Source organism: Mus musculus, chromosome 3 (genome assembly GCF_000001635.26).
Source record: "Mus musculus strain C57BL/6J chromosome 3, GRCm38.p6 C57BL/6J".
Classification (NCBI taxonomy): Eukaryota; Metazoa; Chordata; class Mammalia; order Rodentia; family Muridae; genus Mus; species Mus musculus.
Window position 1 is genome coordinate 117,792,278 of NC_000069.6, and position 13,070 is coordinate 117,805,347.

The window sequence follows — 13,070 nt, forward strand, 5'->3', positions numbered from 1 at the left end:
GTTGAGGCTGCAACTCGGGTAAACGGTTGGTGCTCTAGCTGGTAAAGGGTTTTTACAACACCCGGCAGGAAAATAAAATAACCAGCCTTCTCTTTCTGAGGAATGGGCAGTTTTCTTTTAATCTCTTCAAATACACCGCTTTTTTGTTTTGTTTTGGTTTGGTTTTCTGGTGGGCAAATCCATTTGATTTCCATTTCCTTCCTTGATTGAGAGCACAGAGGCGGAACAGAAACCAAGCAGCCATGTTCTCTCTCCCAGACTGTCTCCATCAGCGATTCATTGTAATAATTTTATGAGCATATTAGATCTTCCTTTCTGTAGTTCAAAGAGGCTCCGTGTACTTGACTCTGGTACTATTTGGAAGTTTCTCAACTCCCCCTCCTCAAACCCCACTCTCTCCTGAAACGTGACCCCTGATGCTCCCCATTCTTTCCCGGACTCATCCTTAAATGTACTGTGCTTTTATCTTCCCGTTTCATGGTCCGCGGTCCGTGGTGCAATCACGTTTGATTCTTCGTAGGATTCACGTTTCTCTCTTGCGAACTGCTCACTCTTCTTAAGTCACAACCTCTTTCAAATCTGTGACTTTGGAAGTGTAACTAACTTTTCTATACATTTTCAAGCCACTTTACTAAATTCTAGGGACTATGAAAATGGCTAGAGTTTCCCTCCTTTGCTTTCTCCTTCTGGATTTAAAAGCACTTTCTCCTTAGGCTGACGGCAGGTGGAGGTGACATCCTCCTCTGCTGGTGAGAATAACATTTTGGGAGGCTGCCCTCCTTGCTCCTTTTACTGGAGTCATTTTTCTGATTTTTCAGCTTCTAAAAGAAGGAAATTTCTGACAGAAATCTGGATCGGGGTCTCTCCTAGGTAGCAATTTTATAATTATAATCAATACACTTTTACCTCTATCAGAATTCTTGGGAGCTAGTCTATCTTGGGCCAAGCTGGTTTTCAGCATTTTTTTTTCCCCACATCAGAAAAATGTGTCAAGTCTGTAGTGTAAAACTGACGTTAAAGCAACCCTTTGCAGGCTCCCATTTCCCAAACATAACAAGGGATGCATTGCATTTCCGAATAAAGGCAATTGTGTTTGGAGAATATTCAGAACCCTTGGAGTCCATCTGTCCATTTCTTAGTTTGAAGAAGAAGACCTAAGCTATCTGTTTGTACATGCATGGAAGGTTTTAATGGCTCACAAATAACTAGATTTGAATTTCAGAAAATCTTCAGCAGTAGTACCCATTTGGATAGAGATTTGCCCTTGTTAAGAATTTTTTTTTCCCATTTTCCTTTACCTACCAGAAAAAGCATTTCACCATAAATGCTTCCCTACTTCTCAGCTGCCCATGTGGACTCAAATATCTGCGGTGCCCAGTATGCCCACAAGCCTTCTATAGGTCTGTCAACTACAAGCAACTGATCAATTTAAACAATTGCCCATTAAAAATATCAGCACAAACTGCAATGATTCTGTCACTCAGAGGTTGAGGCAGGAGGATTGCCATAATCCTAAAACAAGTTTGGATTACAGAGTGAGTTCTAAGCCATTCTGGGCTACACGGGAAGACACAGTTTCAAAAAAAAAAAAAAGAAAGAAAGAAACTATAAAGAAGCAACAATCGAGTGAATATGTATATTATTTTTTCCATAATAAGCTTTACCTATGTGAGAAAGATTTAAACTTAAAGTTGGATCTGCCACAGTGCCTCACACATGGGTTTGGTAATAGTCCTTTTTTAAAACTAATTTTAAAGTCAAAATACAAAGTACTGGATTTAATTGTGGCATTTTTGTACATATTTCATTGATAATTGTAGAACTGTTTCTTTTTATTTATTTTAAGGTTACTATACAAAACAATGGGTTTCCTGATAGCATTTTCTTTGTATATTTTATTTCCCATTGTATTTCTAATTTATTCAATTCCCTAAGGCCCTTCCTCAGGTTTCCTGTGTGCATTTGAAATTCAGTAACCAGTACTTCTGGTTATTTAAAATTCATATTATCCAAATTTTAAATAGCTAATATTCATAATTACCTTAAGACTTAAAAAGAGATATTTAGACAAGTGCTTAAGTATTTCTGTCTCGGCATTGCAAATACTTTGGATTATTAGTGTCAGGTCCAAAATATACACCGGTTTTTCTCCACAAGGGTAGGTCCACTACTTCCAAAACTGAATATAGACTCAATTCAAGCTGTGCTAAGCTGGGCATGTCCCTGGTGGGGACAGAGTGACAAAGTTCCTGGCCCTGGGACAGGGCCTTGGTATGAACCTCCATGAGTATTGATTGCTGCTGTGGCTGTAAGGCCAGTTTGTGTAAAAATGTAAATATTTTCACATCCTCTGAGGAATGTCTTCCCTGTTAATGTTAATGACTCCACAAGAAATACAAACAGCAGGAGTCCAAGAACTGAGGGTGTGGCTATGTCTCAGCAAAATGGTAAACACTGGGACCTTCAGAACAGCCCTTAAGGCTGTGGGAAAGAGCTCCAAGCACATGAGTTTAACTATGCCAAACATAAGGATGTGATGTGAATTATGAGGGGCTTCATGAACCTAAAGGAACAAAGGCAAGCATACTATGAGCCAATTTGTCAGAAAGATAAGAAGGCAGGCAAATTCCTAAATTCAAGGTCAGCCCAGGACAGAATGAGGTTAGGCCCAGGTGTGGTAGAAAAGGTAATTTCTAGGGCCCCACCCAACTATCTTATCTTCTGTGCTTCCCAAAGGCAGACATCTCTGAATTCTTTTGTAGTGTTAAGGAAAAAAAAAAATGTATGTTTCTATCTCCTAAGAATAAAAGGGCTGGGACATAGAATGCAGATCCATGAGAGATTCAAAAGGAAACCTGCAGTAAATGACTGGATTGAGATGTAAAATAAAAGACTGGACCTGTGTTCTGCAGGATATAAGCTATCCAGAGAATTTTTTTATAGGATCAAAAGAGAGAACTGCTTGGAGAACTGACAGACAAACAAGCAAGCAGGATGTGGACAAAGAGATCTCTTAGAACAGCAAGCAGAACACAGGTCATCCGTCAGCTTGGATCCGAGACTTGACTTGGAGTCATTCTTTTCCTGATCCCAGACCCCCCTACTCTCAGAACCCCGCTCCAAGCTGAGGCTGGTCCTTGCAAAGTTGGACTATAGAAGGATTTCTGACTATTCAAGAAACTGAAACCAGTTCTTGTATGCAAATAAGAGTCACTTTTCTTACCTCTGGCAAAGCAGACACATGGCTCTCCACTGACCTCTGTCTGGGGCGTCTCAGCATGTCTGAGTGAGTCCATGCTGGCCTCCTGCCTCTTCTCACTCCCTACTCACAAGTACATACCTTCACTTTGCCCCTCACACACACACACCAGCACAGCTGGCTTAACAGTGTTTTTTAAGATAGAAAAAAAAATACACAAATTTTAAGTATTAGTAAATATCTAACTGTATGGTGATCTATAAATACATGACAATTATGACTATTTGGAAAACACTGAAAAATATGAAAAAAAACCCTCCCAAATGTATTCATTTTAATCATCTTGACCCCGAATAAAAAAGTAATATACTTCATGTGGCACTTTCAAAGGGGGCCATGAAAGCACATATTTAATCATTATGATAATCTTGGGCTAGCAAATTATTTTTCTATAATTATACTAATATCTACTTTTCTGTAGGAGATGGGATTATTAACTTTTATGTCTTCTTTACTTTAGGATAAGTACTTAATTTCTATGTGGTAGTTTGCAGTACCTATGTATGCCTTTTCTTTTAAATAGAACACGAGGCTACAAAGTCATGAATTTTATATAACTACTAGTAATACTAAATAAAAACAAAACAAAATAAAACAACAAACAAACAAAAGCGTGAAAGACCAAACAACATAAGAGTCTGTGAACTACAGATGTCCTCGAATACAGTTCCCTTTACTAACTCCACCCTTCAACACAACTGCCAGTTACCTCTGCTCAATTCCCTACCCTTTTTATTCCTGTCTGGCTCCCTTGGTGTATTAGCACACAAAGAGTGCAAAGACATTTCTGTGAGCAAAGGGCCTTCCACTATAGAGAAATCAGGGCTGTTTGTAACAGCCTTAAAATTCACAGTGATGTCACGAGACAAGTTTTCTACTAGGGAAAAAGGTCACTGTTCTCTTTGATGGTTTTGGTCAAACCTAGAGCCATTCTAAAGCTACCCTGACTCGAAGTCCAAGGAGGTACCCAGCGCTCATGTATATGAGGAGGTAGGATAGCTGAGTAGCATCAGTAGTGCCCAAATAAAGCTTTCACAAGAATGCACTCTCATAATCCACCGCTTCTCTAGAGGATCAACAGTCTTTGAAGCTTTCTCCATCACCATAAGCATCGAGAATAATCAAAAACAATGAAAAAATCCACTCACTTAAATCCACATGCCATTTTACACTGTTTCAACATCCCTGTCACATGACCACATCAGCAAGAATTTGTTTATATGCTGTTGTACAATCATGTCCTGTTCCATATTGGTTCAGTCAAAGTCACAGCACCCACATAATGGCATTCCCATAATATCCCATCTCCTAGCGATGTCCTAGTCATCTTAGTTTGTGTGAACTTCACAATGTTTTCAGAACAGTGAAATTGCTTGCAGACACAGTGTGCAGACTAGTTCCCTACGAAAACAGACGCATGAGGGACTATCCAAGCTGGGTGTGGGTTTCATGTAGAAAATAATGGAGTAACATTTTACATTCATCCTTTAGCCAGAGTCAAAGGTCAGCCACAGAGTCAGGAATCTAAGCATGACATTTCAGAAGGTCCATCCTTAGCATCTGACTCAGATCCACTCTGAATATGTGTAATCTCATTTTCCTCTGTCATTCTGATATTTAAATTTGAAATTATACAAGCTGTGATCATTTCCCTTCCTACAAGTAAATTCAAAGGCAGATGTGCGAACTCTATTTTATCTTTTGCAATAGGAATAGACCCTTTGGGGATTTATCTGTGTGAATGTTGAGGAAAAAGGACACATTTCTGGGATAATACAATTAACTTAAACGGGGGACAGAAGATCATGAAGCCCTTCATTTTTCCCTGTGTCTGAGACAGTCTGAAGTTAGCAGATGCCAACACACTGCTGATCTTTAGGCTCCTACAGCTTTTCTACTAATTAAGACTTCTTGATCACTCAAGGGTGCCAACTTCCTTATCTTGCCTTGGTGGACTGATCTGTCAGAGATGTTAAAAATTTATCACCAAGGAAACAAGGGATAACTGGAGCAGGGTCTTTTTAAGTTAAAATCACAGAAAAATCAATTGTTCTTCCAAACAACAAGTCCAAGATGCAGTGCACAGATGTATCTTCAGTAACAGAAATACAGGTCGCTTTGGGGCAGAGTTAGAACCACACCCCAGTGACGTGAACTGCTATGAAAGAAGTTTGTAGTGCCTAGGCATGTTAGTGTTAATTTAACTGTTTTCAAGGGTGTGATGCTTGTGCGTAAAGCAAGTTTTAGCACAAGAATGACACGAATACACATTTAGGTAAGATGGCCTGCCAAATCCCAAACATTTTAGATAGGTTCAACTGAATTAATAAGAACATTCACCTCCACAGTTGTTTTTTTAAGCTCAATCTCAAGCTCAGTGTGGTGGCACACGCCTTTAACCCAGCACTGCAGAGGCAGAGAGGCAGAGAGGCAGAGAGGCAGAGAGAGAGAGAGGCAGAGAGAGAGAGGCAGAGAGAGAGAGAGGCAGAGAGAGAGAGGCAGAGAGGCAGAGAGAGAGGCAGAGAGGCAGAGAGGCAGAGAGGCAGAGAGAGAGGCAGAGAGGCAGAGAGGCAGAGAGGCAGAGAGGCAGAGAGGCAGAGAGGCAGAGAGGCAGAGAGGCAGAGGCAGAGAGAGAGAGAGGCAGAGAGAGAGAGGCAGAGAGAGAGGCAGAGAGAGAGAGGCAGAGAGGCAGAGAGAGAGGCAGAGAGGCAGAGAGAGAGAGGCAGAGAGAGAGAGGCAGAGAGAGAGAGAGGCAGAGAGAGAGAGGCAGAGAGAGAGAGGCAGAGAGAGAGAGGCAGAGAGGCAGAGAGAGAGGCAGAGAGGCAGAGAGAGAGAGAGGCAGAGAGAGAGAGAGGCAGAGAGGCAGAGAGAGAGGCAGAGAGGCAGAGAGAGAGAGAGAGAGGCAGAAAGGCAGAGAGAAGGAGAGAGGCAGATGCAGGCAGATGTCTAATGAGTTCATGGCCAGCCTGGTTTATACAGCAAGTTCTAGGTCAGCCAGGGCTGCACAGCATGACTCCTTCTCAAAATAGAAGCAAATAAAGAAAAGAAAATGCAACCAAGCAAAAGAGCCCAAAACTAGAAAAGTCATCAGGTGTTACATTAAAAAAAAAATCGATAGTATTTATCATATAATTTTTTAATATCTTAATGAAATTATGCTTCATGATAATAAACATGTATATTATATATTCTCATTTTGGATATTCTGGACCTGAAGCCACCGTCAGTCAGCTGTGTGTGGTGTGACATGTGACATAAGTGCTGGGGCCATACTCAGGTTCTCTGCAGGAAAAGGGCCCCTGACTGCTGCGCACCTGTCCAACTCTACAAAGATTGCTCATGGCCATCTCTCAGCTGACTCTTACTAAGATGCCAGAATATAAATATGCCCAGGCTGGACCACAAAGGAGGAGTAGTGTTCACTATAGATCCAAACATTTGCGATCATTTAAACCTGAGGTTTACAGACAGATTGAGCTGCTTGGATGACTTAAAGGGTATGAACACAGGATCCACAGTAAGGACAGAGAATGAGCATCATCAGATGACAACTCATTGGCCTTCTTAGAAGGAGTGATGAAATTAAACTGATAACTGTGTTCATCAGCCTAATCTTTTTTTTTAACTGTTCTTATATTTTTCTTTTTTATTAGATATTTTCTTTATTTACATTTCAAATGTTATCCCCTTTCCCAGTTTTGCCTCTGAAAACCCCCTGTCCCTTTCCCCCTCTCCCTGATCATCAACACACCCACCCCTGCTTCCTGGCCCTGACAATCCCCTATAATTGGGCATAGAACCTTTACAGTACCAAGGGCTCTCCTCCCACTGATGACCAACTAGGCCATCCTCTGCTACATATGCAGCTAGAGCCATGAGTCCCACCATGTGTTTTCTTTGGTTGGTGGTTAAGTCCCAGGGAGCTCTGGGGGTACTGGTTAGTTCATATTGTTGTTCCTCCTATGGGGCTGCAAACCCCTTCAGCTCCTTGGGTTCTTTCTCTAGATCCTTCATTGGGGACCTTGTGCTACATCCAATGGATGACTGTGAGCATCCACTTCTGTATTTGTCAGGCACTGGCAGAGCCTCTTAGGAGACAGCTATCAGGCTCCTGCCAGCAAGCTCTTATTGGCATCCACAATAGTGTCTGGGTTTGGTGGTTGTTTATGGAATGGATCCCCAGGTGGGACAGTCTCAACACTTCCTCAGCTTCTTCCTGCAACACAGCTAAATGGTTTGAACATGGCCCTCACTTCTCTGTTCTTGCCCATGAGGTTTTGGTACCTGGATTTTGGTTTCTCACATCTTCAAGTAGAGATGTCTTATTCAACATTCAGATTTCAGCCTCGACCTATTCTCTGAGGATCACTGCATCTCTTTTATATTAGGTTAGATTCTGTGCAATGTATTTCTATACTAGAACGGGCATCACAGTTTTTAGGATGCCTTGTTTTAACTGTTTCCTCTACTGGGTATCGCTCTATGAAGAAAAGGGTTGTGGTCATACATGCTATGCTCCCTCTTCAGGTTACTGCATAATGTATGGTTACAGTAAATGCACAATTAATTTTTATTTTATGAATATGTCCATATTAGTCCATCTTTCAAAAGAAATAACTACTAAATTTAAGCTACATATACGGTCATAATTATTTTAGCTATATAGTATAAATTCCCTAATTTACCAATTTCATATATTTATTTATTTATTTTTTTGCCAGAGGCAGTATTAGAGACATGTATTTTAAATAGTCTTCCAGGGAAGCATATTTAGACTATGCTGGGTGGAAAAAACAATAACATTGCAGAATTCATTTGAGAAAGTAACCTCTTTGAAGACTGTTAGTTGCAAAATTCAAAATGACTACTCAAAAAGAAAAGTGCTAACAAAGCATGACCTGTTTTCCCCCAAATGCTTGTTAGTTTTGTACAGATAGATCTATAGATCAGCTGCTCTTCCCTGTTGCTTCTTAGGTAGCTGTGGGATCGAAAAAACACGGGGTTCAGGGACAGCTGTGGATTGATTCTGTGCTCCGTCAAACATCTGCTGTTTTTCTTTCTTTGCAAATTCTTTGTAAGATAGACATAGAAAAGAGGAAAGTAAGGGCACCATCAGGAGCATGCAACCCTCTGTTGAGGACTGTAATCCTTCCAGAGCAATCAACAGAGGGGGAACCACACCAGAATGGAGTCACCAAGGAGGCTATGACTTCGGACTCTTTTCCTGACTCTTTCAACAGAGCAGGTGGACAGTCAAGAGCGGACCGCGGAACCAGGAAGTGCTTTCGAGAATCGCGGGCTTACCTGCTCATAGTAGCGGATGTTCTGCTCTGCCGTGTCTGTAAATGCTGACCTGAGGTCATTTTTCATGTTCTGCTTCCACCGCTCCCAGTCTGCTTTCAGGGCATTATTAGCACATTCCACTTTATCTTCAAGTTTTCCGATTTCCTCTGTAAGCTGAAGACACCACAGAGAAAGGTAAGTCGATGTGTGTGGTCCGGCCGTGCGGAGGATTCATTGAGTCCATGTAGTCTCACTAGTATATTAAGGTTAAGAGTAGCTCCTCCTGTTTCCGGTGTGCAAGTCAGACGTGCTGACTTGACACAGTAGTTACAAGAAGAAAGCACACTGCTGTATTCCGTAGGTTCTGCTGCACAGTTCTAGAGTCTTGCCACATGAGGACTTCAGTTTGGATAAGATCTCAAACTCTATGCTTCAATTGCACTATTTAAAAAACAAAGTGAACTGAGCAGCACACATCTGGAAAAGAATTAATTCTATTGTTCTCACCATCACTATCATTAATGGTGATGATATTTATATTTATGTTAGGTAGATATGGGATGTTCTTCACTTTAGCTTCAATCACAGTTCCCAATTTCAATTATTTTCTTTTAAACCAGAAGCTAAATGAACTACATGCATAGCCACTGAGATTATGTTTTCAAATATGATGGCCCAGAGGATTAACTTAGACAGTTTTGCTTCTTAGTTTGGGGTTACCGTTTCCGTGATGAAACGCTATGACCATAAAGCAAGTTGGAGAAGAGTAGGCTTATGTGGCTTACACTGCCACACAGCAGTCGTTCATCACTGATAGCTGTCAGGGCAGAAACCTGGAGGCAGGAGCTGATGCAGACGCCCTGGAGGGGTACTGCTTACTGGCTTGCTCCACGTAGCTTGCTCAGCCTGCTTTCTTATAGAACCCAGGGCCACCAGCTGGGCTGGGCTCTCACATGCCAAGCACTAATTAAAAGATGCCTTTCAGCTGAATCTCATGTCAAAATGAAATAAAACTACTCAGCACACTGAACACAAGCAAGTCCACCATCTCAACCTGGCTGACGTCCAGTCCATCCTCCATTACACAGGCTTAGTGCAATATTCCCATTTTTCCTCCTCATCCGCACCAAGTTTGAGCATGCTGTCCACTGTTTTAGTCTTTACCTTCAGCACATTGAGACATATTTCACATATGTATGTGTTTGTTAATATACTCAGAATAATTTATTAAGTGTCTCGTCTGCACCAGGCATGCCTCTGGGGCTGGAAGATTCAGCACTGAAGATATAAGACAAAAATTCTTGCTTTTCCTAGAGTTTATTCTCTCTTGGGGAGAGACAGACTATATGCAAAATAAATAAAATATGAACCATCAACTTGTAATACAAGCTAAAGTAGAAAATGAAGTCCAGATGCTAGAGAGAAAAATGTTACTGAAATTTTAGACACAGTGACCAAAGGAAATCTAAGTAAGAAAATACCATTAGAGTTGAGAGCTGACATCTGAGAGTGAAACATGGGGTTCTCTTGGTTAAAGCTGTCTGGGCAGAGGGCATGGGTAAGGCACGGACCTGGAGGTGGACATGTGGCTGGCATCACTCGAGCAAGGCGCTGGGGTGGGTTTATAAAGCAGAGGAGGTCCCTGGAGGTGGTGAGAGAAGCAGCAGCTCTGGAGTTCCCTGAACCAGAGCTAAGTCAGGAGCCATGAGCAGGAATGGCCTCTCTCTCAGGTTAATGACACCACCGCTTTCTCGTTTTAAAAGGTACATCATTTGTGGCCTGACTGACTTATAAAGGGACATCATTTCAGAAGCATTTCTTTCAAAGAAATGATGATGTGAAAAACATTCAAAGGCTGAAAAGCCAGTAAGGAATATTTTTACTGATGCTTGAGTTTTTCTTTTAACAGAAAATTTTATTTGTGTTTTGATTTTATACTTTATTTTCCTAAAGAACAGATTTTACACATACACACACACACACACACACACACACACACACACACATCTCCTCTATCCTTACTGGGAGATTTACACTTTTTAGTGCTAAGATTCCCCGTGTGTTCTTTTTTTCTTGTTTGCTTCCCTAGGAATAACTATCTTAGGGACATCAAGAATCACATTGTGAGTCACTGTGTTCTTTTAGGAAGAATGTCCAGCAGAGTGCTAACTGAATAGCTAATAATGACAGGCAGTGGTGCTAACAGCCAGAGCCTTAAGTGAAGCTGTTAAAAGACCAAACTCAAGCAAGACCCATGCCAGAGAAAAAGTGCTTTCAGGTTGTTAGCCTTACTCCTCTGAGTTGCTGGCTAGAGTCTTCCCAGCTGCGGAGCCATTACAGATTTTTTTTTTTTAAATATTTTTATTAGGTATTTTCCTCATTTAGATTTCCAATGCTATCCCAAAAGTCCCCCATACCCTTCCCCCCAATCCCCTACCCACCCACTTCCACTTTTTGGCCCTGGAGTTCCCCTGTACTGGGGCATATAAAGTTTGCGTGTCCAATGGGCCTCTCTTTCCAGTGATGGCCGACTAGGCCATCTTTTGATACATATGCAGCTAGAGTCAAGAGCTCCGGGGTACAGATTTTAAACAAATATTTAGGGTCCATTGGTCTACCCACCAACTGTGAGCATACTCTCTTCTGCTTAGCTTTTCAGTTTATGCAGTACTATATACTTGCATGGAATGGCTGGCCTTAGGGCTCTCCAGAAACTGACTTGAGGAGACACAGTATCTCACTCTTAGATTTTGTCTTCTTGCCTTCCTATGAAGGTTAAAATGTTACCACTGCTATGATCAAGTTTCAGCAAAATCACCCTTTGTAACTCTGTACACTGTTGCATTAAAACCCTTTAAACAGAGTTGGGTTGATGATGGTTAGCTCTGTCCAAGGGATGCTGCAGTTATAAAGAGAAGTTGTCTTCTAAACTCAGGGACAAATTCAGGAGTCTCAACATGTAGCATCAGGACAAAGAGGGTTGGGAGTGGGTTTGACTTCCAGTTGAGTCCTGCTACTACCTTTTATAACCTATGTGATATTGTAATGCTCCTGATTGAAGCCCTAAGTCTTCCATCCATAAAACAAACATAAAAATAATAGCATTCCTTTCATAGAGATTCAAAAAAAACCACATGAAATGCAAAACACTGACTCACATAGTGTCTAACAATTTGCATATTAGATGTTGGTCCTTGACCATCATTACCAAGAATATCACACCATTAGTATTGACTGCTACAGGAGACACGGAGCATCCGGTCCTCTTCTGCTACTTTGGTCTCTGGCACTGTGTGGTTCTTCTGTCAATGCCCGGGTCTTACTTCAGTCACCAGTGCTATTTCTCACTCTGTCATGACCAGTATGGAAGATGACACATATACTTTGAATAACTATGATCAATTCTTGATGTTTTCCTTGCTGCAGTTTGCTGCTGTTGTTGTTATTCTTGATGAGTTCATTATTTCAGTTGGAAAAGGGGAAAGTGAGAATATTTCTGCACAATGAATCATCTTCTTGTGACTTTAATTTCAAAAGAACATTGCTTAAGAAGAAGCACAAGACAGGCAAGTCAAAGAATGGTATGCACTGCATCACGGTAATGCTCCATGAAAGCAGAGCCTAATGAGATGCTCTTCTCCTAAGATGCTCAGTGGATTTGGAATTCCTCACTTGCTTCTTGAGACTAAGTCTTCACGTTGTCTTTGCCGGCCTCAAACTCAATTCAAAGCAGAGGATGCCCTTGAACTCGTGATCCTCCCACGGCCTTCACAATCTGTATCCTCACACCTAGGTTCAGAGGATCTAATGCGGGGCTTTATGGGGCAAGCACTGTACAAACTGAGCTTCGATCCCAGCCCCCTGTTCCTTGCTTTGTTACAAAGACTAGGTATTCTGAGTCGTCTATCTGTCTGAATTCTGACAGAATATGGAAGTCTAACAAAAGTTAACAAATTTAAGAAAATAGAATGTGTTAGACCCGTGAGGCCAAAAAAAAAAAAAAAAAAAAAAAAAAAACCCTTCCAGTGTCCTGGTCTATTGGGCACTAACAAGTAGCAGGCTCTGCTAGCTGTAATCATTTGGAATTCATTTAATATGAATTCTTGATTGCAAAATAGTGCAGAAATGGCTGGGTGGAGAGAATTGAATATGCTCCTAACTTTTCTTTTCACAAACACTCGCAGTAATTGGTCCTCTGTCAGGTGAAACCTTAAAAAGCAAGCAATTACCTGCAAAATGTTCTAAGGCCAAAAAAAAAGTACTAATAGAATATTGGAGGGTAATGAGAAAAGGTTTATATTTAATAGTAAAGCTAATGGGTAACTTCTAGTTTCAGTTTTGTTCTGCTAGAAATTAGCCATAGCGTTAAATGAAACTCATTAATACCAGGAAACAAAACAAGATCTTCTAACAGTACATAGCTATAGCAATAGTAACAATAGCACTAATGGACAATTACTATTTATGCCATAGGCTGTGATTTTGTTATATGCTTTGCATATATTATCATATTTAATCTGCATCAAAG

The 13,070-nt window shown here is 41.1% G+C and overlaps 1 protein-coding gene across 2 annotated transcripts in view; it reads right to left on the reverse strand.

Annotated features, from left to right (window-relative positions):
• The window catches only part of Snx7 (sorting nexin 7), an 87,440-nt gene that overhangs the window by 10,781 nt on the left and 63,589 nt on the right, over positions 1-13,070 (reverse strand). The window contains exon 8 of one of the 2 annotated variants that reach the window (NM_029655.3): positions 8,564-8,716. The exons of the other annotated variant lie outside the window; for it this stretch is intronic. Coding sequence (NP_083931.2) covers positions 8,564-8,716 — 153 coding nt within the window. The remainder of the gene's footprint in view (positions 1-8,563; positions 8,717-13,070) is intronic. 2 annotated transcript variants of the gene reach the window in all.